Consider the following 26,145-nt stretch of genomic DNA (forward strand, 5'->3'; position numbering starts at 1 on the left):
CTGGTTGGCTCAATGAATCTAGTGTTTCTAGATTTTGGATTGCAGGGAGGAGCTAACATTTTGATCGTATGCTGAAGTTCCAGACATGTTTCTAAATTGGCAATGATCTCTTGCAGGAATATCTATTATTGGTGCCGTTTCGGTAGCTTTTTAGGTTGGTCAAGGGAAAAAATTTGCCCCATTGTTAACCGTACATTGGCAGACCTAAGGTTAGTAAAACTCTGGAATCGACTCCACTTATTGGAGAACACATTAGCTTCGACTTTGCAGCAAGGAACTCTTTACCAGTTTCCAACTCTTGACGCCTGTCAATTTGGTGATCTTCACAAGTCGGTCTTATCAGATGAGCAAAGCTCTTGTGATCTATTTGTCTCGCTAATTAAGATCAATTGATTCTAATGGATTCGATAGTATCTTCATGTATATGACCATTAAAGACTTGAAAAGAAGGTCTCCAAGGAGACTATATATACGAAAGTAAGTAGGGTACCTACCGCCGAGGTGGTATCCCATGTGTCAAGCTGAATGCCCAGGATCGCATCCGTCTGGGGGCAGCTGTTGTTCTGATAGGGGTCGGCATAACCCCAGCTTGACTATAAAAAAAAAGAAGTAAGTAGGATAGCTTATACATCCAAATGGGTCATGGTATACTCTCCAGCAACCCATATTATATAAAACTAAGCCGAGTCAAGCAATGTGTTGGCTAGGTCGCCACTTTGGGAAAATCATGAAGTGGGAAGAAGGGGTCACGTCAGTGACGTAGACGGAGATTAACTTGTTTGGGAAAATCATGGTGAAAGAAGCAAAATCACGTCCTTTATCTCTCCACCCTTTCTGTGGAAAAAGCGGTCACGTCCATAATTTTCACACCACTATGGCACCTTCTTTATTCTAGAAAACGTCCGGCGCATTTCCCCACCTCTCTCTCTCTCCTGCTTCTCTTCTCGCTATTTAAACCCATCTCCCTCTCCTTCTTTCAACAAAGAAACAATTTTCTCTCTCTCTCTCTCTCTAGCAATGGCTTCTCTCTCTAGAAACTTATTGTCCATGGTAGTGCTCCTCCTCTGCAAGGCCGAGCTCTCCTGGTCGATGGGTGGCTCGAGGAAACTCGCTTCCCTCTACACCCCACCACCCCTTGTGCTCCAATACCACAACGGTCCCCTCCTCACGGGCAACCTCCCCGTGAGCATCGTGTGGTACGGTGCCTTCTCACCTTCACAGAAGGCCATCGTCGTCGACTTCCTCAACTCCCTGCACCCACCAACCGCCCTCCCGAAGGGCCAGTACCCCACCGTCTCCACCTGGTGGAGGACGGTCGAGAAGTACTCGGCCGCTCTCACCAAGTCGAGCCCACCCTCCTCCTCCTCGTCCGGCGCGGTCGTTCCGGTGCTGGTGAGCCAGACCCACGACTCGGGCTGCTCCCTGGGCAAGACCCTCACCCGTGCCCACATCTCACAGCTCGCCTCCAGCCACACTCCCCCTGGGGCTCACAGGGGGAGGTCCCTCACCCTCGTCCTCACCTCCGGCGACGTCGCCGTCGAGGGCTTCTGCATGGGCGGCTGCGGGACCCACGGCGCCCGGGCCCCCTCCACCACCGCCTACGTCTGGGTTGGCAACTCCGCCTCCCAGTGCCCCGGCACCTGCGCCTGGCCCTTCCACCAGCCCATCTACGGTCCGCAGGCACCGCCGCTCGTCGCGCCCAACGGCGATGTAGGCGTCGACGGTATGGTGATCAACGTCGCGTCGCTGCTCGCCGCCGCCGTCACAAACCCGCTCGGCAACGGATACTACCAGGGTGCCGCCGGCGCGCCGCTAGAGGCAGCCTCGGCTTGCCCGGGCATGTACGGGAAGGGCGCGTACCCGGGCTACGCCGGGAACCTGCTGGTGGACCCCGCGTCCGGCGGCAGCTACAACGCGGTCGGACTGAACGGGAGGAAGTACCTGTTGCCGGCCCTGTGGGACCCACAGACACGCTCCTGCTTCACTCTTGTATGATATGACCACCAGTTTGTTTGTCAAAAGAGAAAAAGAGAGGGTTTTGGTGGGATTGTTATTCCGGGTCTGGATCCAACCCATACTTGTGTATTGCACCGTTTGTATATGATCCATTCTACGTTCTTAAAGCATGGTTTTCCTTTGTCATTTCCGTAGTGTATTTCTAGTAATCATTCCACAAACTATATAATATAACCAAGAATGAAGAGCCCAATTTCAAGCAATAAAAATTGTAGTTCTTAAGCACTTTTGAGCTTCAGGGTATGTTTGATGCCGCATCTCGCTCGTTGCGCAAGATGAAAAAGACTATTTTTCATTGTTTTTTTAACAAACATTGGACGCCGCGGACCTGCAGAAAGCGGTTCGCAGGGTCTACAATACATAGTTATTTATGTTCCACTCCTGTCCCGAAAAAAACAGGACAATGGGAACATTTAAAAATAAATGCATAGACGAGCGTGCCGTCCATGTCCCTCTTTCCTGTGCAACTGGCGGACAGATGGGGGAGGCGAGAAGTTGGAGAAGGCAGAGAAGTTGAGGGAGGTGAGGTGCACGCCAGGAAGAAGCCGAGGAGGTTGATGTGGGTGACGGAGTCGGAGCTAGTGCAGTGGATGCCTGCCCAACTGCAGGGGTTGGTCTTGCCGGAGGTGACGTTGGTGGTCCAGGAGGAAAGGGAGTCTGTGTTGTGAAGGGAGGCTTTCCATTTCAGGACCACTGCTTCTGTGTCACCCAAGGTTGGTACAGAGAGAATATGAGAAAGAAGAGGAGGAAGAAAGGTTGGGTAGAGAATGGTGATTTCATGGTGCTTTGGTGGGTGCTCCACAGCCTGATATGAGCTTGACTGATTTAATTAAAAAGGGTGGTGTATGAATAGTGAAATAGCTAGGCGGCTTGTGAACGGTGTTTGAAAACGAGTGAGAAATCGATTTAAGGATTTTGCTTTTTTGGTGATAAAGGATGGGGAAGTTTGGGAAGAACATAAGGTGGGAAATTGACTTGGCTATTTCTTAAGATTTTCTTTTAGTTTGTTAGGGTTTATTTTCTTCCTTTGTGATTGCTTTCTTTAGATTTTAGCTATTCTTCCAAAGATGGTATCTCAAATGATTTAGTTGCATGATGTATTGTTGGCGCTTATGGATTGCTTTCATTCCATATGCGTGTCACTATCATATGGTTGCGGCACAATGAGACCGAGCCTGCGGTAGCTGAAGCTCAAGCTCTCCGATGAGATCATGATATCTGTCTCAGTTGTCCAATATTGTCATAAAAAAATAAACCTTTGGAATACAACTTTCGAATTATTAAAGAGATACAATAAAGTTAGCAACTAGCAACATGATAATAAAATAATGCTCCTTGTTTGTGCTAGGCTTTAGCATGTTGGAGTAGCACTACGAAGTTGAAACAACAAAAGCACCACAAAAAGCAACTCTGGGCATCGTCATTCATAAAAAAAAGTAAACATGTTTACGGCGAGATAACCTAATTGCATAGCTAATCAAGGGCAGTGCACTACCCAAGGCATCAAATCATTGTAGGGCCTTTGGGAAAGATGCCCTATAGGAGTATATACCTTCTTCTAGAATCTAGAGGTTCAACGGGCGAGTTCCATGAGGTGGCTAGGCTCATTTCCCTTTTCTTGTTTGCTTTGGAAATAGCACACTATTTCCCAGTTTACAATTCCCACCTGCAATTTTCTGTGGGTTTTTGTGGGACCAATTTTTCTCGTGGAACGAGTTATTGCTTATTTTATTAGCATTAGAATACGTAGAAGGTACAATTAGGGGTATCAATAGGTCAGGTTTGAGGGGACCAAACCCGTGACAAACTCTATAGGATCAGGTTTTGGTGATAAAGAAGAACCTATTAGAATCTGGGTCGGACTCAAAGGGTCCAATTAGTATGCGGAGCTGAGTATGGTTTGTGAAATTATATATCAGACTTGTGTCTGACCACAGTTCCTATTATGATCCATGGTTTTTTTTTTATGTAAAATAGAGAAACAATATTATTTTATAGATTCATGTAATCCTTATAGGACCCAGTTATGGATTTCCTTATGGCATACCCGATCAGACCCTAGTTAGGATATTTTACCCGTGTTGTAACGCCCCAAAATCTCAGCATGAAAAATCTTTAGATTTTTAAAGTATTTTTCTTTTAAACATTGAGCAAGCGAAAAATTATAAGACAATACAAGTTTTACAAAATGATACAAGAGAAATATACATAATTTTCCTCTTTAAATTATCTCCCAAAACCAACTATTAAGATCGCTAAGTTCTAAAGTGTGGGTTCAATTCTCCACCGCACATCGATCGTCATCACACCATTAGCAGTTACCACATGCATCCCCATAAAATGGGGTCAGTACTCTTGCGAGTTGATGAAATAAACCATCATGAATTATCATTTTTAAGGAAATCATGAAAGCAATTAATAACATGACTCAGAATCTACGAAAAGCAGAACTACGACTAGCATGATGGAACAGTCAGAAATATGTAACCAAAGCATAGGTACATGAGAGCATACATGTGCAACGTGCTGAAAGTGCGCAAACTAGCAGAAGTAGTATACATATCTATGTGTATCATGATGAGACAATTAAAAATATTTAAACAAAGTAAGGCACGACATGTCATAGTTTTTTGTTTATGTTCTTTCTTGCTTACTCCTTCGGGTACGCAGAGGAACTTTACATAGGTAACATATTTCAATCTACGCTCTTCAAGGTGAATTGTTTTGTGAAATGGGTGACCGAACAGTGAGACTTATAGCAATATTCCCTCATTCCGAGGTATTTATGCCCATCTAACCTTGTGTTCCCCACAAGGTAACACGAACAACACACAAAGGTCTAGCTCGCCCATTCACACGCTCTAACACAACAAAGCCAAGAGGAATACTTCGCCGGTGAAGGTGATAAAACACCATTTTACGTCTTAAGGGAATTACGACACCTGAGCTCACTCACAAACGTGAGACAATCACCCAACGCAACTCATATGGAGTTCTACAAACAACAAATTAGAATATGTACCAATACCCTAACGTGGTGTTCATCCCCAAACCTTTGTCGAGATACATCAAGAGTGTAGTATGCGACATGCATCCGTGTAGTGCCAACATGTGAAATCAATAACGAGCATGGATAATACACAAGAACTAAATACGACACTTGATGATAAGCATGCAACAATTTGAGTCTAGTGACATGATGAGTAAAAGTGCGTGTGTAATGTTTTCTAATTTACACATGTTTCACTTACCTTCACGCATATGCTAAGATATAAATTGCATCAACAACGTATCTCGCATACAAATCATACCGCAGCTGTGTTAATACGTGTCAGTGTGGGAATGTAACTTGGCGATAGAATTCAATACTCAAGACAACGTCAAATTATTATATATTGCACTTTGCGATTATTTTGCAACCCACATTTGCATTTGTGACTCATATTGCGCGTCTTTTGATTTGCATTTGACAATATAAGGCATGCAAGGAAAACCCATAGTTAATGCATTTATTGCAAGGTTGTTATACACGTGTCATGATGTGCTAGTGCACTAGTGATACGCAATAAAATTGAGAATACAATAAGTCATACAAGTTGGATTGCGCCATGACAATCGCCCAAAACTAAATTTAACGAAGGCCTTGCTTGCCATACTTGCACATAAAAAAATGCCACAAAAACAAAAACGTTATAGTGCACAAATCTGGGAAATAACGGGGCAGTGTTCAGTTGCCATTGAACATTCACGACCTACTGCCATTATAGCAGGGAAAATGGATGCCAAGGCAGCTCGCAACATGTTGCCTTGAGCTACGTACAACAGCAGCCCATAGGACTGCGAAACAACGCAACACCTAAGCTACCCGCACAAAAAAGGTCGCAGTCCTGCACACAGACCGTGACACCCATTAGTAGGGAATGGGCCCATTGCAGGCTGCACCATAGTAGCCTGACATTCTACCAACCGGACAACAAGGGCACAGGTGCAAGGCAGGGAGGCGGCTGCCTTGCAGCCCGCAGACAGGCCACCCCGGACAACAATGGTCCGGGCCCCCAACGAGAGGGACCTAGTGAGCTTGGTCTGGTCCACGCGAGACCAGACCTAGCTAAGGTCCACACAGACCGCACTCTGGTCTGGACCTGAAAGGTTCGGACCAAGGGTGACACTGTCAAGCATGGCCTCTCGTGCAGCCTGGCGCACAGGGTGCGGCAACGACTGGAGTCGCGCTGAACAATGCCATCCCGCATGTCGAAGTTGCAACAAAACACCCAAACCTTTAGTTCACATGGTGCTGCTGCAGGGGCAAGGCAGGGCCTGTACAAGGTCTCGGCATGGCACGAGCCTAGACCGGCCTGGCCAGGGTATTAAACCCATCCCAGCACCACTTGAAGTCCGTCCAAGAGACCGGCAGAACCCTGACAGCTTTCAATCCGAACAAAACGCACATGAACCGAAAGGAAATAGTAACAAAGGGGAAAAGGGGAACACATGCATTTCAAAAAAAAAATCAGTATAAATAACTAGTGTGCATGGGTGTTCAAGAACGGTGGAGAAATTAAATAAGCAAGCCAATACACATCTCTAATCCGCCAAAACCCCTTGCATGCACCGAATGCAATGAAGGTTTGAGGCTTCATGCTTTCAACGGTACAAGTATGCATGCAATTTCAAAAAAAATGGTAATACAATGAGAGGTATCTCACCTTGATCGAAATGGCGGAAGGAGGATGCTTACTTCACTTGGCTTGAAGAGAAAAAACTAAAAAAAAGCAATGGAACACCCACAACACACGATTTTCAGTTTGGAGGAAGAAGAGAGAAGAGAGAGTGAGAGCGCTCAAGAAAAAATGCCACTTTTTATCCTCCCCCTCTTTCTAAAAAGTTTTTATACTTCATGCATGTGGATTGTATGGCTAGGATCGAATGAGGAAGATCTATGGTCTAGAAGAGTCTCATACCCCTCTAGGCGATTGCAAGGGTGTAATACTCTTGCATGGCCGCCCAAGGGACTCCAATCAACATCTTCTTTTCAAATTTTCTTTTAGACATTAAAAAAATGTCATAGGGTTGCCGTCCCATGCAACCAATAGAATTCTTACCTTTTTAAGCTACTTTTTGAACTTACAAGAGTGCCATGGGGTTGTTGTCCACATGGCTAATCAGATTTGTTTCTTGTTCTTCTCCTTTAAGTAATTACGCATAGGCCACCGCCCGACTTGGTCAAACATGACCAGCTAGGCTCCCTCACATGGGTGATGCCCAGTGAGGTCGAGTCAGGGCTAGGTTCGAGCCTTCCTGGTCAAGCCCAAACACAACACCTATTCAAATTTAATTTTATTAAAATTTACACTTAGGTTTTTTTTTGAAATGCTCTTTCTAAATTTCGGTAAAACCTAGAAATTTTCTTAAAACCCACATTCTTGTTAGAATTTCTTAAAATACCTTGAACTTAGGCATTTAAAATTCTTAATGGAGCAATTCAAGTAATTTTTAATGTAATTAAATAAAACTTAGGGATTAAATATTCATTGCGATATATATATATATATATATATATATATATATATATATATATATATATATATATACATGCGAATACGCACACACATATGTATATACATGTACCTACATATACATATACATAGTTTCACATAAATATCTTTTGAAATTCCATCATGTATTAAGTTTTTCTCAGAAAATTCATGGGTCTTACATCCTACCTTCCTTAGAAAGGATTTCGTCCACGAAATCACAACATAAACAATAAAAAAGGTCAGGGTATTTCTCAGTTATTGGCCCGTCTTCTCTTTTGATGTAGTCTATCTGCACAAACTTAATCTCCAGTAGACTTCTTTGGACAAAACTTAGCGATATGCTCTGTCAATTTTTTAAAATTCTTGAATGCACGATGCACAATTCAAACAGTGCCACAATAAAATTTATTTATGCAATATCTCGATCTATATACAAATTCTTTGACCGACCTCAAGCTACACCACCTAAGGCCATTATCATCAAAAAATCACCATTCTAGATGACCATCGTTAGAGAATTACCACTCTAACACACTATCTGGAGAATCACCACTTCGATATCATAAATAATGAGCCACCACTCGATTGACATCGTTAGAAGATCACCATCCTAACGACATTGCTAAAGAATCACCACTCCAACCACTTTATTAGGGAATCACTATCCTAATGACATCATTAGAGAATCATCACCCTAACAGCATTGTCAGAGAATCACCACTCTAACAACATCGTCAAAGAATCACCACTCCTACGACATCACTGGCATCACCAGGAATCACCTACCCGAGCCAACCCTTCTTAGCACACCACGATCCCTTATGACTGTGGCTGGGAACAAAAACTCCCATAGTGCTTTCTCAAAATAATACCATGAAGTTTTAGTATTATGTTGTCCCTGTCCACTACCCTCCTAGGTGTCGACTACCACCAGGGGCAACTCATTAGCAATTTCCTAAGCGCATATATTTTTATGCATGTTCTCATTATCAAGAACAATTGGGGATCTACAATATCCTCAAACAAGAAATTCAAAGGTTCAACAGGCACAGATAAGGCTCTAGCAATTTGCCTGAAAAGGTCACATCCAAAAGTACCCTTCAGTAAGGACAAGGTTACAAACATATCCAACATAGTTGGAAAATAAAAGGAAACACTATCTTAGAGTCTCATCAGATGACTCTTAACACAACATCATTTTAAATACGATTGGCGTAATAGTTTTGATAGCCGTTACGGTCCATCAATCGTCTTTGCTTAGGTAATATGGAATAAAGAGGTGAAGATGGTGTGTACTTAGGAGAATTTGGTGAAGTACTCAAATAGTCTCTGGGTCAAGATTAAGGACTACAACTCTCACAAGAGTTGACATAGGACTAGCTTAGGAAGCTATGTCTTCTAGTGTATCCGCATATCCCTTCCAGAATTCTTCACCAAACTTTAACTGTCACTCAACTACTAAGTGTCCTCTCAGGCCATAATAGGTGCATACACTCAGTTCACGTGGACAGATTCACCCCACGTGTTCTATATTACATCTCACACAAAGAGGTGCTTGATTCACAAACACTCAAGTTAAGTTATACAAAGCCTCATATACAATGCCAGGTCTCCCATCGGATGACATCCGGCCACAAACATATTTGTGCAACAAAAGAAAGTAAATAAAGCAATGATCAAAAGAAAAATTACTAATTTATCATACTTACAGTGCGATGGTCGATGCACGCAGAGTTTGGAACCACACTTTAACCACTGCTCTGATACCAAGCTCTGTAATGCCCCAAAATCTAAACTTGAAAAATCCATAGATTTTTAGGGTATAATTTTTTTTAAACATTGGGCAAGGGAAAAACCATAAGGGATGACAATTGGAAATTTTGAGCGAGTTACAAAATGATCAACAAATAAAAACATTTTATTACCAAAGTTTTACAAAGTGATACAAGAGAAATATACATAATTTTCCTTTTCAAATTATCTCCCAAAACCAACTGTCAAGATCGCTAAGTTCTAGAGTGTGGGTTCGATTCTCCGCCACACATCGATCGCCATCGCACTATTAGCAGTCATCACCTGCATCCCTATAAAATAGGGCCACTACTCTTGCGAGTTGGTGAAATAAACCATCACGAATTACCATTTTTAAGGAAATCATGAATCATGAAAGCAATTAATGACATGATTCAGAATCTACGAAAAACAGAACTATAGCTAGGATGATAGAACAGTCAGAAATATGTAACCAAAGCATAGGTGTATGTGAGCATACATGTGCAACGTGCTGAAAGTGTGCAAACTAGCAGAAGTAACATACATATCTATGTGTATCATGATGAAACGGTTAGAAACATTTAACCAAAGTAAGGCATCTATAGAAACGTACAATAAAATATGTAATAAGAAGGAAAAAACATGTAATTACACATTTCTAACATAAAGAAACAAGTGCAACTGGTAAGTCAGAGTCAGTATGTGATAGTTTTTTTGTTTATGTTCTTTCTTGCTTACTGCTTCGGGTACGCGAAGGAAGCTCGCATAGGTAACAGATTTCAATCTACGCTCGTCAAGGCAAACTATTTTGTGAAATGGATGACCGGGTAGTGAGACTTATAGCAACATTCCCTTATCCTGAGGTACTTTTGCCCATCTGGCCTTATGTTCCTCGCAGGGCAACACGAACGACACATAATGTAATATCCGAAAATTTCTAAGTTCTTTTCTATAGCATTGTGAAATGTCCTGAATTTCGTGCCAATATAAAACCCTAATTTCTTTAAAAATTAATGTTTGAGTATATTCGTAAGGATTAAGGGGTTTAATTATATTGAATTATAGTAAATATTAACCCTACATGGTTTGGATATCTGAGAAAATTCTAAGTGATGTCTAATTGAAAACGTCTTACTTAAAAAGAAAATGTTGATTTTTCTTTTAAGTAAAATTATTTAAATAAAGTAAATTAACAAAAGTAGATTTTAAAAATATACATATTAACATGCTTAATAAGATGGAATTAACTTATATTCAATTCCTTTACATTTTCACATGAGTTGTGGGTATATAAAACTAAAACGGTTTTTAATTAGAATTTTATGATTATTCAATAATAGTTTAATATAATAGTTTTCTTTTTTATAAATTAAAATCCATTTTCATTAGTTTAGTAGGAGCCCATAGGTGGGCCGTCCCATCCTATGTGGCATCTTACTTCAAATTCAAATTGAAAATAAAGGTATAGTGAATTTCAAGGTTATTTAAAGTTTGAAAAGTCAAAGTGGAGATCAAGGGCTCCAAATGAATTTCATTAATGAGATCAAGGGCTGGAATTAATTTCAGCACATAACCTAATATAAGAAGGGTTATAAAACCCTCCCATAGCCCTTGCCCTCCTCATTTGTGCTGGAAAAAAAAGGAGAGCTTCTCTCTCCCCCAAAAACCCTCTTCTCTCTCTCCTCTATTTCCCTTCCCTATTCTCTTCTTTTAGGGTTTCTTTTGGTTCTTGAGTGCAAGATCCAGGCCTCAAGGGGTGTGGAGAGGAGATCTAAGGTCCTCACCTTGCTGGAAGAAAGGGCTGATCGGTGGATCGAGCAAAAAGGGTCATTCATCCATCAAGAAATACATTTTTTTCAACAAAAGGTAGGGTTTCTATGCTTTTCTTGCAAGAACGGATTTCTTGGCATGGATTTTGATGCTTTTTCATGAGTTTAGATCATAATCAAACCCTCCTAACCGTGGGTTTGACTCAGATCTAATGATCCATGGCAAAAACACGTTTTCCCCTAAAGAAAATCATTTTTGAAATCGGGTTTATTATAAAAATCGGTTTCTTAGAAATAGATTCGTAAAATATATTTGTATTTGATTTATTCCATGATTTTTATGCAAATATTAGTTTAGATTGATAGATTATGAAGTGTTTCATCTACTGTGAATATTTTAGAATTTTCAGAATTTTATTTCATGCGTATTCCCTATTTCTTTTAATTTTTCTTGGGATTCGGGTGACTCGGTTTGATTCACCCAAATGCAAATATCGGAATTTCAGGTTTTCCACTTGACCTCCGTTCAGTAAAATGGTTGTTTCTCCCTCGTCCGAAGGAGTTTTGATGAACAGATTATTGCGTTGGAAAGCTAACTCCATTGTGCATCTACTGTAGAAATTTGGGATTTGTTCATGGAACGAGCACATCTCTGTGACAGTCAAAACAAAAACAAATAGGTCTGTAGTAAAACATGCATAACTCTCTCATACGGAAAAGTTTTTACGAACGGTTTGCGGCTATGGATAGCTGACAACAATTCCTATATACTGTAAAAATTTTAGCTCTGTTCATAGAGCCAAAAATTTTCTGTGAGCTCTGTACCAGTCGGACAGAGTTAAGAAATTGAAAAAATTTAGGGCAAATTCATAAATCAAGTCTCAAAGGGTGCATAGTATATATGTTTTTAATCAAATTCTTTATAGAATTAGTATGCATTATGTGAATGATTATGTAGGTCTGATTGTATGCAATCTTATATGATTATGGCATGAATTGTAAATGAAAGGTTACACATTAAAGATTTAGGATCAAAAGGTCCAATGAATACAAGTTTATGTTTTAAATTCTAAAAATGTGTTACCTACATGTATGTTCATGATATCGTGATGATATGATTGTTTCATTGATACAGATGTTAATATATATTCTCCTTGTTGCATTGGCCATGTACATGCATACACATTATATTGTGTGAAAGTGAATAAGATGTTTATGCTACGCATGTGCTCTAGTGTCTGTTATAAGTTTAATTATATGACTTTGTCCAATGCTTTATAAGAATGCATCCATGACCATAAAGTGGTTTAAGTTTGATGTTGCATAAAAAGTGTGACTGTAAACAAGTAATCATGTGACATTAAACTCAAGATACTTGCTTGGAGAGTAGCAGGTGATACAAAACTTCGTGGGGCAAGTTCTGTTACGGGCACGGAAGGTTGCTCCTCCCCTCCCACGATTTTAGGGGGAAAACCTCTGCATTAGACTGCAGCGTAGAGGTTATAGTACTCATGAGGAAAAACTGATGCATCAGGTTGAAAGGTGTTGGGAATCTCTCTCGTATTAACGTTCCTCACCCCGTCTTAGTGAATGGACCTGGCCAGGCTAAAGCCACCCCTGTATGTAAAACACGTCCTGTGTCATGGTCCTGATCTGAGAATGTCTGCCTGTGTCGTATCAGCAGGGCTAAGAAGTGATAACTTAAATAGTGTGTGCATTAATTTGGCATCGCATGCATCATCTAACTAAGAAAATGTAACTAAAGATAAGAAAATATGCATGCATTGAAAGAGCTTCTGCATATAGTAAGTCTTGCATTTTAATGGTTCATGCATTTTGTATTTTGAATATATGAATTTATGTCTTTCTGTTAAATATGAAACTTCTAAACATGCATGATTGTTGTATGATTTTTTTTAAGTTAAATTAAATGTTAAATCATGAAATTTCTATTGAAATCCTTGTCTTGTTATTCTGTCTTACAAGTTTAGCATAATTACTCTACTGAGACATGTTGTCTGACCCTATATGGTTTAAAAATTTTCAGGTAATGAGTAGGTACTTACGTGCGAAGGCGGAAGGTTGCGACGGGGACTGAGCCTACCTTTCCTCTGCTTCATGAATTCTGAACTCTGATTTTACTTTAATTCAATTCAATGACAAATGTGATAAATTTTGGATATTATGGAACTTGATTTTATTTCATGCATGGTTAATTAGTTGTTAAAGTTTAAATTCCGTAAGTATATGTTTGCAAGCATTCATCTGAAGTAGCACGTCAAGTTTTATGCCCAATGTGTTTTTCCGTTGTTAACTGCTAAAAGATTTAAATGTATTTCAAAAAAAAAAAAAAAATCTACCAATTTCGGGTTATAAAAATTGGGGTGTTACACATAAAGGTCTAGCCTACCCATTCACACACTCTAACACAACAAAGCCAAGAGGAACACTTCACCGGTGAAGGTGACAAAACACCATTTTACGTCTTCAGGGTATTACGACACGTGAGCTCACTCACAAACGTGAGACAATCGCCTAATTCAACTGATATGGAGTTCCACAAACAACAAATTAGAATATGTACCAATACCCTAACGTGGTGTTCATCCCTAAACCTTTGTCCAAACACATCAAGTACATAATGTGCGACATGCATCCGTGTAGTGCCAACATGTGAAATCAATAACGAGTATGGATAACACACAAGAACTAAATATGTCACTTGATGATAAGCATGCGGCAATTTGAGTCTAGTGACATGATGAGTAAAAGTGCGTGTGTAATGTTTTCTAATTTACACATGTTTCACTTACCTTCACACATATGCTAAGATATAAATCGCATCAACAACGTATCTTGCATACAAATCATATCGCAATTGTGTTAATACGTGCCAGTGTGGGAAAGTAACTTGGTGATAGAATTCAATACTCAAGACAACGTCAAATTATTATATATTGCACTTTACTATTATTTCGCAACATGCATTTGCATTTGTGACTCATATTGCACGTCTTTTGATTTGCATTTGACAATACAAGGCATACGAGGAAAACCATAGTCAACACATTTATTACAAGTTGTCATACACGTGTCATGATGTGCTAGTGCGCTAGTGATACACAACAAAATTGCGAATTCCATAAGTCATACAAGCTGAATCGAGCCATGACAATCGCCCAAAACTAAACTTAACGAAGGCCTTGCTTGCCATACTTGTGCGCAAAGGAATGCCACGAAAACAAAAATGCCATAGTGCATGAATCTAAGAAATAACGGGGCAACGTTCAGCTGCCACTGAACATTCATGACCTACTACCATTATAGCAGAGAAAACGAATGCCAAGGCAACTAGCAACATGCTGCCTTGAGCTGCGTACAATAGTAGCCCGCGGGACTGCGAAACAATGCATCACCCAAGATGTTAGCAAGGAAAAAGCCGAAACCCTACACACAGACCGAGACACCCATCAGCAGGGAATGAGCCCGCTGCAGGCTGCACCATAGCAGCCTGACAGGCTGCCAAACAGACAGCACAGGTCCAAGGAAGGCATGTGGCTGCCTTGCTGCCCATGGACAGGCCACCGCAAACAAGAATGGTCCGGGCGCCCAACAAGAGGGACCTAGTGAGCCTGGTCTGGTCCACGCAGAATCAAACCTAGCTCATGTTCGCATATACCGCACCCTGGTCTAAACTTGGAAGGTTTGAACCAAGGGTAACGCTGTCAAGCACAAGTGCTCACGCAACCTAACACACAGGGTGCGACAACTGCTGGAGTCATGCTGAACAACTCCATCCCACCTGCTGAAGGTGCAACAAAACACCCGAACCTTCACTTCACAGGGTGCTGCTGCAGGGGCAAGGCAGGGTGTAAAATCCGTGAAATTTATGAAATTCTAAATGAATAAAAGGGAGCAGTTATGTGAAATAGTAAGATTTTAAGTTAGGCAGTACAATTTTTTTTTATGACTTGTGGTTTCTAGAACGAAACCTGTAACAAACTCTCAAAAGTGGTATTTGGATCCGGATCTTGGCAAGATCCGATAATCCGACCCGGTTCACAGGAAACAATGATAAATTAAATGGTTTCGGGATAATAGCGTGAGATTCGAAACACATTTAAGGTAAGGGAGGGCAAGTTTTGAACCAACGGGTGAAAAATCCACCTGAAAATGGAAAAAATCCATCGACAAGAAGAAAAAAAACATTCAAATATGACATAAATAGAATTTTCTTGCAAAAGTAAACACCAAGTGATGGTGTGGTGTAGTGATAGGATGCACGGTTGTGGGGAGCCACAACCCAAGTTCAAAACCCCGGAGTGCCCACGTAGAAATAAAAAACATTGTTTTTTTTTCATAAAATCCGGAACAAGACTAAAAGAGTTAAATACACTTTAGTTCACACACTTTGCAACGAAAAATAATGTAGCACAAGTGGTAGGGCTTGTTACCCCGTAGGTTGATGACCCCGGTTCAAAACCCCCTGTGCATGGTTTTTTCATTTTTTCACCAAAAGAGGATGATGAAAAAAAATAATAAATAAACTCTACCTCATAACCACCTCCCACCAAAAACTTGATGGAGTGGTTTTGGCTCCTCTTTTTTTTCAAGAAACAAGAAAAAAAAATCCCACCAAATGGGGGAGGGTACCACAAAAGAAAAAAAAAAGATGGGAAGTTGAAGATACATTTGCCAATGTGAGGGAGGGGCAAAGTTGGGACTTCCAAGCACCCACTAAAAAGGTGGGCTGGAAGTTGGGTTTTTGAAAAACCAAAACTCCCCTACGTGGGGAGAGAATGAATTAAAGGTGGAGGAAGAGAAAGAGTTTCAGATCTCTCTCTCTCTCTCTCTCTCTCTCTCTCTCTCTCTCTCTCTCTCTCTCTCTCTCACGGTGGTGGTCGACCCCCATTGTTGGATGGCGTGAACTCCCATTATCAAGGTGTGTGGGTGACGGCTCCAACGGGAAGAAGAAACCAACATTTTTGCCAGTTGAAGCTTAGAACAAGTAGCATGTTATTTATGGGTGGTCGATCATGGTCCTGTGATCCCAACAATGGTTAACGCCCCATCATGGCATTACCAGCATGGGTGGTGAGTCCACCATCACAAGGGTTTCAAATATAAGCTTTGGACCCTCCATTGTGATAAGACTGAATTATAATGGGGTTTGGATGCACAACATAGGTTCATAATTATTTAGTAGCAATAATTTTTCTATGCTAAGTATCATATACAATGACTGGGCATTTGATTCGTAGGGGCAGAGTAGTTGCACACAATGGTTGGATTGCATAAAACAAAATTGTTAACCTGCATACATATCAAACCAGTCAACCACCTCACCATGGTAGACGCAAGGGGGGTGGCGTGCTGCTAGTATCAGTATGCACGTGACCCCGTGCTTGTCTAGACCTTCAGAGACTAAAAGAAAAGAAAATTAAGAAGAGGAAGCATACTATTCATGCCTAATCAGAATGCAATTGAAGAAAATCTGCAAACATGGAGTAGGCACTTGGTACCATTCGCTACCCTGAAATGTTATTACTTAGCACTGTTTATATTTGTTTTTTTTCTGTCGTTGGTTTATTATAAAAGATGTGGTACCCTGCATTTCAAAACGTACCTGAAATGAAATGAATTAAATTTAGCAACCTGGGCATTTTGGCTTTTTCGTATGTTTGCTGATATTGTTAAAAGGGGTTCGATTATTTCAAAAAAAAAAATTACTCTAAAATTTTTACTATAAAAAGTCGGGGTGTTACAGTTTTGGTATCAGAGCGGGACTGAAAAATATGAGATCTTGGCTCTTCCAGCGACCGCGATGACTTTGTGAGTAGGGTATAATGTGATTTTAATATCTTAGGAGTAAATTAGTAAAATTGTATATTGTGTTTCTATGAAATTATAAATAGAGGATGGTGACAAATTCATTTTTTTCTTCTTCTTTATTTAATGGTTTGTCCACATAGATGACGTGGTCAAATCGTTGCAATGACATAATGGAGACATTGCACAACCTGGCCGAGGTGGTTGGTCAATAGGCTTCAGCAATGCAGCAGATGGGCAATAATTTACATCAGGTTGCCCACGAGAAGAGTACAAACGGTGAGACTATGTCCTACATGAAATTCATGGACATGGATCCTCCTGCTTTCTCCGGAAAGACGGATCCAGAAGCTGCTGAGAGTTGGATACGAGAGATCAAACGTATCTTCCGTGTATTGGAGGTGCCCAAAGAGTGTTGGGTGGACTTTGGGACATATCGTCTCAAGGATTATGCTGAAAAGTGGTAGGAAACCACCAAGGCAGTCAAGTTCCAGGACGACCCAGTATCATGGACTGAATTTGTAGAAGTCTTCAATGCCACCTATTTTCCCAAGCACGAGAGAGCAAAGAAGATGCAGGAATTCTTGGATCTGCAACAAGGCGAGATGCCCCTCGCCGATTACATCACTAAGTTCCACAGTCTGGAACGATATTGTCCGAATGTGTACACATCGAATGAGGATCGGGCAATGAAATTTGCTCGAGGCTTGAAGACAGGTTTGCGGAACCGTCTGTATACCCGAGGGCCCAAGAGCCTCGATGAAGCCATTCAGGTAAAACCACTATATTCATTATGATACAAGTCTTGTTTTAAGTTATCAAAGTTAACACTTAGACTATGAAGAAACGTTGACTAGTTATCAAACTATCCTTGTTATTCAGGTTGCAACTCTCCTCGACGATGACTGGAAGGAGGGACAAAAGTCGCAAAAGAACAAAATCGGGGTTCAAAAACCCGAGTTCAAGAAGAGGTTTGGTGGAAAGCGTTTCAAACATCAAACCAAGAAATCAAGGCACGATGGAGGTACTAGACCCATGTCAGGGCAGAATCAGAGGTGCCAGAAGTGCAACCGCTTTCACCCCGGACAACAATGCCTCCGGGAGACAGGAGGGTGTCTTTACTGTGGAAAAATGGGACATTATATCAAGGAGTGTCGGAAAAAGCCAGCCGATGATGCACGACGTGGTACTGGAGGACAACAACCTCAACAACACCGTGCACCTCCACCACAACCTCAGGTGGCTCCATAACGCGTAGCAGGACGCGTGTATGCCACCACAGCTGACCAACTGGAGACGGAGAACCTTGTGCAAGGTGCCGTGCTTGTTTCGGGCCAAGCTGCCCTTGTCTTATTTGATTGTGGAGCTTCACATTCCTTTATATCTGTAAATTTTGCAAAACAACTTAGTAATCCCACTGAATCATTAAACCATGAATTAGTGGTATACAACCCCATAGGGCTTAATGAAATCTGTGTGAACTATATGCCCGAAGTAGAGATCATATTAGGGAATCACAACCTACCTGCTAATTTAGTATTACTCGATATGACCGAGTATGACGTCATATTAGGTATGGACTGGTTGTTTGAACATTACGCCAGGATTCTCTGTAGAGAAGGAAAGGTTGTCCTGTCTCGACCTAACATGTCAGAGGTTGTATTTCGTCTAGCTAGACCAGGTATTCAAAAAAAGGTTGTTTCGACCCTCAAGGCCCAAAAGTATCTCCGTCGGGGAGATATGGCTTTCCTAGTCAGTATGATCGAAGAAGAAATGAAGTCGACTCTGATTGGGGATCTGGAAATCATCCGCGATTTTGCCGATGTATTTCCAGAAGAACTTCCTGGACTTCCTTCTCAGCGGGAAGTCGAGTTCGGGATCGAACTAATGCCAGGTATAAAGCCAATATCAAGAGAACCCTATCGGATGGCACCAGCAGAGTTGGAAGAACTGAAGAAGCAGTTGCAAGAGCTGATGGAGTGTGGTTTTGTACGACCAAGCACGTCTCCATGGGGAGCACCGGTCCTGTTCATGAAAAAGAAGGACGGGTCTATGAGACTATGCATAGACTATACAATGTTGAACCAAGCAACTATGAAGAACAAATATCCTCTACCCCGTATTGAGGATCTATTTGATCAACTGAAAAGAGCAAAAGTCTTTTCTAAGATTGATTTGAGGTCAGGTTATCACCAGTTGAGAATAAAAGATGAAGATATCCCAAAATCAGCGTTTCGAACCAGATATGGGCATTTTGAGTTTGTGGTAATGCCATTTGGACTCACTAATGCCCCAGCGGCATTCATGGACCTGATGAATTGGGTATTCAGGCCATACTTAGACTCCTTTGTCATCATCTTCATCGATGATATATTGATATATTCAGAAAATGCGGAGGAACACAAAGAACATTTGAAAATTGTCTTAGAAACCCTTCGGACACATTAGTTATATGCCAAGTTCTCGAAATGCGAATTCTGGCTTAAAGAAGTCATGTTCCTTGGACATGTGATCTCGAAAGATGGAGTTTCAGTAGATCCTACCAAAGTTGAAGCTGTGATGAATTGGTCACAACCAAAGAATGTCAGCGAAATTCGAAGCTTCCTAGGATTAGCTGGCTACTATAGGCGATTTATCCAAGACTTCTCCCGAATCGCTATGCCAATGACCAAACTTCTACGAAAAGGGGTAAAGTTTGAATGAAATGAGAAAAGTGAAGAAAGCTTTCAAACTCTTAAAGTTAAACTTACCACAGCTCCAGTGTTAGCCTTACCGTCTGGAAGCGGAGGATTCGTGGTGTACATAGACGCTTCTAGTACTGGACTGGGGTGTGTACTGATGCAGCATGGCAAAGTCATTGCCTATGCATCACGACAACTGAAGATTCATGAGAGGAACTACCCCACTCACGACCTGGAGTTGGCGGCCGTGGTTTTTGCTTTGAAGGTTTGGAGACATTATTTATATCGGGAGAAGTTCGAAGTCTTCACTGATCACAAGAGCTTGAAGTATCTATTTTCTCAGAAGGAACTTAATATGCGACAAAGAAGGTGGCTCGAGTTCATCAAGGACTACGAATTTACAATCTCGTACCATCCAGAGAAAGCAAATGTTGTTGTTGATGCACTTAGTCGTAAGGCTGGGGGAAATCTTTCTAGCCTGGTAAATCTTGAATGGAAGATGATTTCTGAGTTTACAGAATAGAGACCTTTCTCCGATGATCAAGACGTACTTAGGCTGTCTAGCCTGACTGTACGATCGGAACTACGAGAGCAGATCATGATTAAGCAAAAAGAAGACTCGCAGTACGGGAAGATGGAGGCATTATCATTGCAAGAAGACACGGCTTTCCAGCGCAAGGAGGATGGAAGTATATGGTTTAAGGATCGACTATGGGTACCGAGTGATCCAGAGACCAGAGAAGAGTTATTAGCAGAGGCACATAAGAGCAAGTATACCATTCACCCGGGCAGTACCAAGATGTTCAAAAATCTTCAATACAGGGGTGGAATGGTATGAAGCGCGATGTTGCAAGGTAACCAATTCACGAGAAAAGTTTATGTGTTCTAATTAGGTTGTTCTTTCTATGATATAAGATCGGAATTATGCTAATTTTGCTATCATTCTAGATACGTCGCAAAGTGCTTGACATGTCAACAAATCAAAATCGAGCATCAAAGGCCAAAAGGAACGATGCAACTGATGGAAATTCCTCAATGAAAATGGGAACATATCACGATGGATTTCGTGATGGGGTTACCACGAACCCGAAAGAACCATGACTCTATTTGGGTAGTGGTTGACCGACTTACTAAGTCAGCACACTTCCTACCGATGAGAAAGGGTCAGTCACTGGAGAGCCTGACTGATCTGTATATCCAGGAGATAGTGCGACTACATGGGGTGCCAGTCTTGATTATTTCTGATAGAGACCCTCGGTTTACCTCACGACTGTGGGGGCAGTTACAAAAGGCATTGAGGACTAAGTTGAAGTTCAGCACTGCCTTTCATCCACAAACCGACGGACAGTCAGAAAGGACCATACAGACACTGGAGTACATGCTACGAGCCTGTATGTTGGATTGGAAAGGCGAATGGGACACTCACGTGCTACTAACAGAATTCGCCTACAACAATAGCTACCATGCGAGTATTGGCATGGCGCCCTTCGAAGCACTGTATGGGCGGCCTTGTAGGTCACCAGTATATTGGGATGAAGTTGGTGAAAGAACAGTTGAGTCGCCAATGGTACTTCAACATCTCATTGAACAAATACAGAAGATACGAGATCGACTTAGAGCAGCACAGAGTCGACAGAAAAGTTATGCGGATCAGAGACGCAAAGAGCTTAGTTTCGAAGTGGGAGATGCAGTGTTTGTTAAGGTATCGCCGACCAAGAGCGTTTTCAGATTCGAAAAGAAGGGAAAGTTGAGTCCTAAATACGTTGGACCTTTCCCGATATTAGAGCGGATCGGTGAAATGGCTTATCGAGTTGAGCTACCATCTCAACTTGCCAAGATTCATAATGTATTTCACGTATCGATGTTGAGAAAATACATTCAAGATCCATCACACGTGATTCAGTTTGAGGACATCAGTGTGCAAGAAGATCTGACCGTAGAAGAGAGACCGATTGAAATCGTAGATCGCAGTGAGCGGGTGATACGAAATAAGGTCATCCCATTAGTCAAAGTGAGATGGAGACATCATGGCTTAGAAGAATGCACATGGGAACCAGAAGCAGCAATGAAGGACAAATACCCACAATTGTTTGATTGATATGTATTACAAATTCCGCGGACGAAATTTCTTTTTAGAGGGGAAGGATGTAAAATCCGTGAAATTTATGAAATTCTAAATGAATAAAAGTGAGCAGTTATGTGAAATAGTAAGATTTTAAGTTAGGCAGTACAATTTTTTTATGACTTGTGGTTTCTAGAACGAAACCTGTAACAAAATCTCAAAAGTGGTATTTGGATCTGGATCTTGGCAAGATTCGATAATCCGACCCGATTCACAGGAACCAATGATAAATTAAATGGTTTCGGGATAATAGCGTGAGATCCGAAACACATTTAAGGTAAGGGAGGGCAAGTTTTGAACCAACGGGTGAAAAATCCACTTGAAAATGGAAGAAATCCATCAACAAGAAAAAAAATGTTCAAATATGACATAAATAGAATTTTCTTGCAAAAGTAAACACCAAGTGATGGTGTGGTGTAGTGGTAGGATGCACGGTTGTGGGGAGCCACAACCCAAGTTCAAAACCCCAGAGTGCCCACGTAAAAATAAAAAACATTATTTTTTTTCATAAAATCCGAAACAAGACTAAAAGAGTTAAATACACTTTAGTTCACACACTTTGCAACGAAAAATAATGTAGCACAAGTGGTGGGGCTCGTTACCCCGTAGGTTGAAGACCTTGGTTCAAAACCCCCTGTGCATGGATTTTTCATTTTTGCACCAAAAGAGGATGATGAAAAAAAAAAAAAAATAAACTCTACCTCATAACCACCTCCCACCAAAAACGTGCTGGAGTGGTTTTGGCTCCTCTTTTTTTTCAAGAAACAAGAAAAAAAAAATCCCACCAAATGGGGGAGGGTACCACAAAAGAAAAAAAAAAGATGGGAAGTTGAAGATACATTTGCCAATGTGAGGGAGGGGCAAAGTTGGGACTTCCAAGCACCCACTAAAACGGTGGGCTGGAAGTTGGGTTTTTGAAAAACCAAAACTCCCCTATGTGGGGAGAGAATGAATTAAAGGTGGATGTTATCGTCGCGAAATTTTTCCCCGTCTTCCCTTCCTTGCGGAAGAGAGAGAGGGAAACGCTTTCGCGCTTCAAACTTGACCGGATTTTGGAAATTGTTTTTGAAATACTCGCATCCATTTTGAAAATTGCGGGAAAATCCATGAGATGGGGCTCGACCTGTCGGTACGAGGTTCGACCGTTCCTGCCGCCTTTAACATAGGTAATCGAACCAAGGACCAAAATTGTGCTTGACTTAGTTAAATCATCAAAATCGTGTTCTATCCTATATGCACAGAGAACTCAGGCATGTGCTATGAGATTTGGAAAATGTAAGTTGGAAAACATAATGTATGCTTGGAAAATGCTTTGGGATTGGAAAATATTTCTAAGGAGCGAGATGGAAATTGATTTCGCAAGAAACTCTGATGAAAAGACTTGAAATCTCGAGAAAGTTCATAAAGACTTGGGAAAATCATGAATAGTTGAAAATCCTGAGAAAATAGAAGTGATTTTTGAGAAAAAGGTGAACATTTGAAAGAAAATTGCTTGTCAGGAAAAGCTTCAAGTTTTGAAAAGTTTCTTTGGAAAACGATTGAAATTCACTGAAAAATTCTCTGGAGAGGGAGAATTGAAACTCGAGAAACTGAAATCCTGAGAATCTTGGCCTTAAAACCCTTGAAAATTGAGTTTTGATCTTTGAGAAAGATTGGAAACTTCTTTTGGAAATCTTAAGAAAATAACCTTTTCCAGGGAAAACTGTGGAAAAACTTGACTTGGGAAAACCGATTTTGGAAAATCTTCAGAGTTTCTTGAGAAATCGATTTTCTTGAGAATGAAGTTTTCTTAAGAAAATCATGGGAAAACCAAGGATTTCATGATGCAAATGATATGAATGAATGAATGCACTTTAAAAGATTTTCTAAGAAATTTGTTGGAAAATGTTCATTAAGTCAAAATAAATCCCTTACATATTCTGACTGTGGCCATGAATATGTTCAGAGTTTAATTGATTTAATGCACAATGCTTTGAAGATATTTGAAATATGATGTGCATTTTCAAGATAGCCTAAGAGTGTAGGCTCAATGTGACTAGTAGGAAGATGATGGATCTGGGTCTCGTCCATATTCCGACTAGGGCCGTAAATATGGATTCCACCGAGTTCATCAACTCCCTAAGAGTTGGTGCACGTGCCATTCGTGAACATCCATAGTGCTTTTGAAATAAAATGCATGAATCATAGAAACAGGATATTGCATAAATTCAAACTATATGATATGCATCCTAGTCTAAGCGGGAAATTAAATCTCTTATTCCAAAATTTACATTATTACATCACTAATCAAATGAAATAAATGGAAATTGCAGACTTCAGCTCCTTCTTTTGAATGTCCCTACCAACTTGAAATAAGGTTAGCTCAAATATGTTGGTTTTTCCAAGATTTTCCAATAATATTATGAAATTATTGGATTTAATTGGATATAAACCCTATTCTCATGCTTCCTTGATATTTGAAATGATGAAAATGCAAGAAATTTGGTGGAAAATAGTTTGAAATTCGGAATTGGGGTCAAACTGACCAAAATACCCCTAATTATAAAGTTATACCTTTAAAATCAGGGTTTTTTGAAGGAAAACTCGGTAAAATTGATATTTTGAAATTCAAATTGAATCAAATGATGATAAAATGAAGTAAGAGACATGATGACATGCTCTAAACACATTAAGACTGTAAAATCAGAATTTGACATTTTGCAATTTATCCAAAATAACGAATTTCACTTGTTTTTCGCTTGGATCCGGGTCCTGCGGGACCCTGTTTTGATATTATGGCTAATCCGAACCTCAAATGGATTCCAAATTGCACCAAATCCGATATGAAGCATCTACTTACTCTGATAAACAGCCTAGAATGCTAAAAATCACGAAATGATATGATTTAAATGCTAAAATTTAAAGAAAGTCTTAAAATGGTGGATTTTGCCTATGGATCCGAACCAAATGCACTGCTTAACATGATAATGCAAGATTTACACCATGAAAACTTTTGATATTTTGCAGACTGCTAAAGGACCCGAAATGGAACATTTTTGGTTTTTACAACCTTGGGATTTGAGCCATGGTGAGTTTGGCAACATGGATTTAGTTCTGATAGAGGTAAAAATCACCCTAATCTGATGTAAAATGCTAAAAAATAGAAAACAGCCATGGAAATTTATGAAATTAATCAGATCTTCTCACGACATCTACATGAATAACTCTCATGTTCATGACTTCGGCATTTGATCAACAGAGACACAGGTAAAAATATAACTTTTCATTCCTAAATTGACAGAACAGACAAATGTAGCAAAACAGAGGACTGAAAAGACAAATCCGAAACAGGTATTACAACTGTTCTAAAAATCACAATATTCTATATTCAAACAGAGGATATCTTTGACATAACTTTCACTTTTTACAGTTTTGGAGTTGGAGCAACACACAAAGAGAACCAATAGCCCTAAGTCGATCCAAAATCTCACAGGCCCAAATCAGGCTCTGACACGTGTCCCGAACTCTCGGCTTTTTGTCAGACATAACAAAAATCATAAAAATCTGAGAAAATCAGGTTAAAAATTAGACATTTGTCCGAGTTCATAACATCTTTCGGATTGAAAATCGGATATCCCATGAGGGAGATCTGGATTTTACAAATCGGCAAATGATTTTCAAAACGCCTCCCGGGTAACAAAACCCGACTTGCCATTTTGAATGTTTACCGCAGTAAACGAATTCAAATGCCTCCGAATTTTTGGCACATTTCTAAGGACACTGAAGGCGTATTCCGTGATTTTTTTTAGATTTTTAATAAAAAATAAATGCATGAAATGACATGTGGACTGACTGACAAAAACAGAGAACTACTGAAAATGAGCAGAATTGAAATAAATGCTAAATTAATTCTAATTAATTCATGAAACGTGCTAAATTAATGAAATAAAATGCAAATTAAACCTATCTAAATGCATGAATGCTGAAAATCATCAAGGAAGCATAATCATGTATTTTTATATACGTCGTTTCATGAGAATAGCTCAATCCATCTCTCGGATGAGCTCTTTCTTCAAACGACTCCCGAATCGAATTATGAGATCAAATGAAGAGGAAAAGAGGTGCACCTTGCTTCGTTAGGCAGCGTTGAAGCTCTTAAGAGGGACAAATATCACGAGCTTTGTTCGTCTATCGCTTCGGGCTTCGAATGATTCACCAAGATCGATCCACCGTGCCTTCTTCACTGAGCCAAAGGGGGTGTGAATTCCAAAGTGCAAAAATCAGATTTTCAGGAAGGCTAGGTCGAATTTCCAAGTTCACAAGAGCTAAAAAAAATGATCTCCCTATGCTGGGCATGGAGCCTTGTTTTTATAGATTTTCTGAAAAAATTTGAATTTCAAACAGGCTCAATCTGAGCCCTCCATGTGGCGCCATCTCAG

The 26,145-nt window shown here is 40.5% G+C and overlaps 2 protein-coding genes across 2 annotated transcripts; both read left to right on the forward strand.

The window, feature by feature from the left end:
• The first annotated feature begins 964 nt into the window (after positions 1-964).
• LOC149845262 (protein EXORDIUM-like 2) lies at positions 965-2,241 on the forward strand. Its single transcript, XM_089997535.1, has one exon. It carries the CDS (start codon positions 1,018-1,020, stop codon positions 1,993-1,995), a length of 978 nt encoding a protein of 325 aa, XP_089853661.1. The 5' UTR covers positions 965-1,017; the 3' UTR covers positions 1,996-2,241.
• Positions 2,242-17,529: 15,288 nt separating this feature from the next.
• On the forward strand, positions 17,530-18,175 carry LOC149845263 (uncharacterized). Its single transcript, XM_089987383.1, has 2 exons — positions 17,530-17,697; positions 17,807-18,175. Exons 1-2 carry the CDS (start codon positions 17,530-17,532, stop codon positions 18,173-18,175), a joined length of 537 nt encoding a protein of 178 aa, XP_089843509.1.
• The last annotated feature ends 7,970 nt before the right edge of the window (positions 18,176-26,145 follow it).

Source organism: Nuphar pumila, chromosome 2 (assembly GCF_984573655.1).
Source record: "Nuphar pumila chromosome 2, dmNupPumi1.hap1.1, whole genome shotgun sequence".
Lineage (NCBI taxonomy): Eukaryota > Viridiplantae > Streptophyta > Magnoliopsida > Nymphaeales > Nymphaeaceae > Nuphar > Nuphar pumila.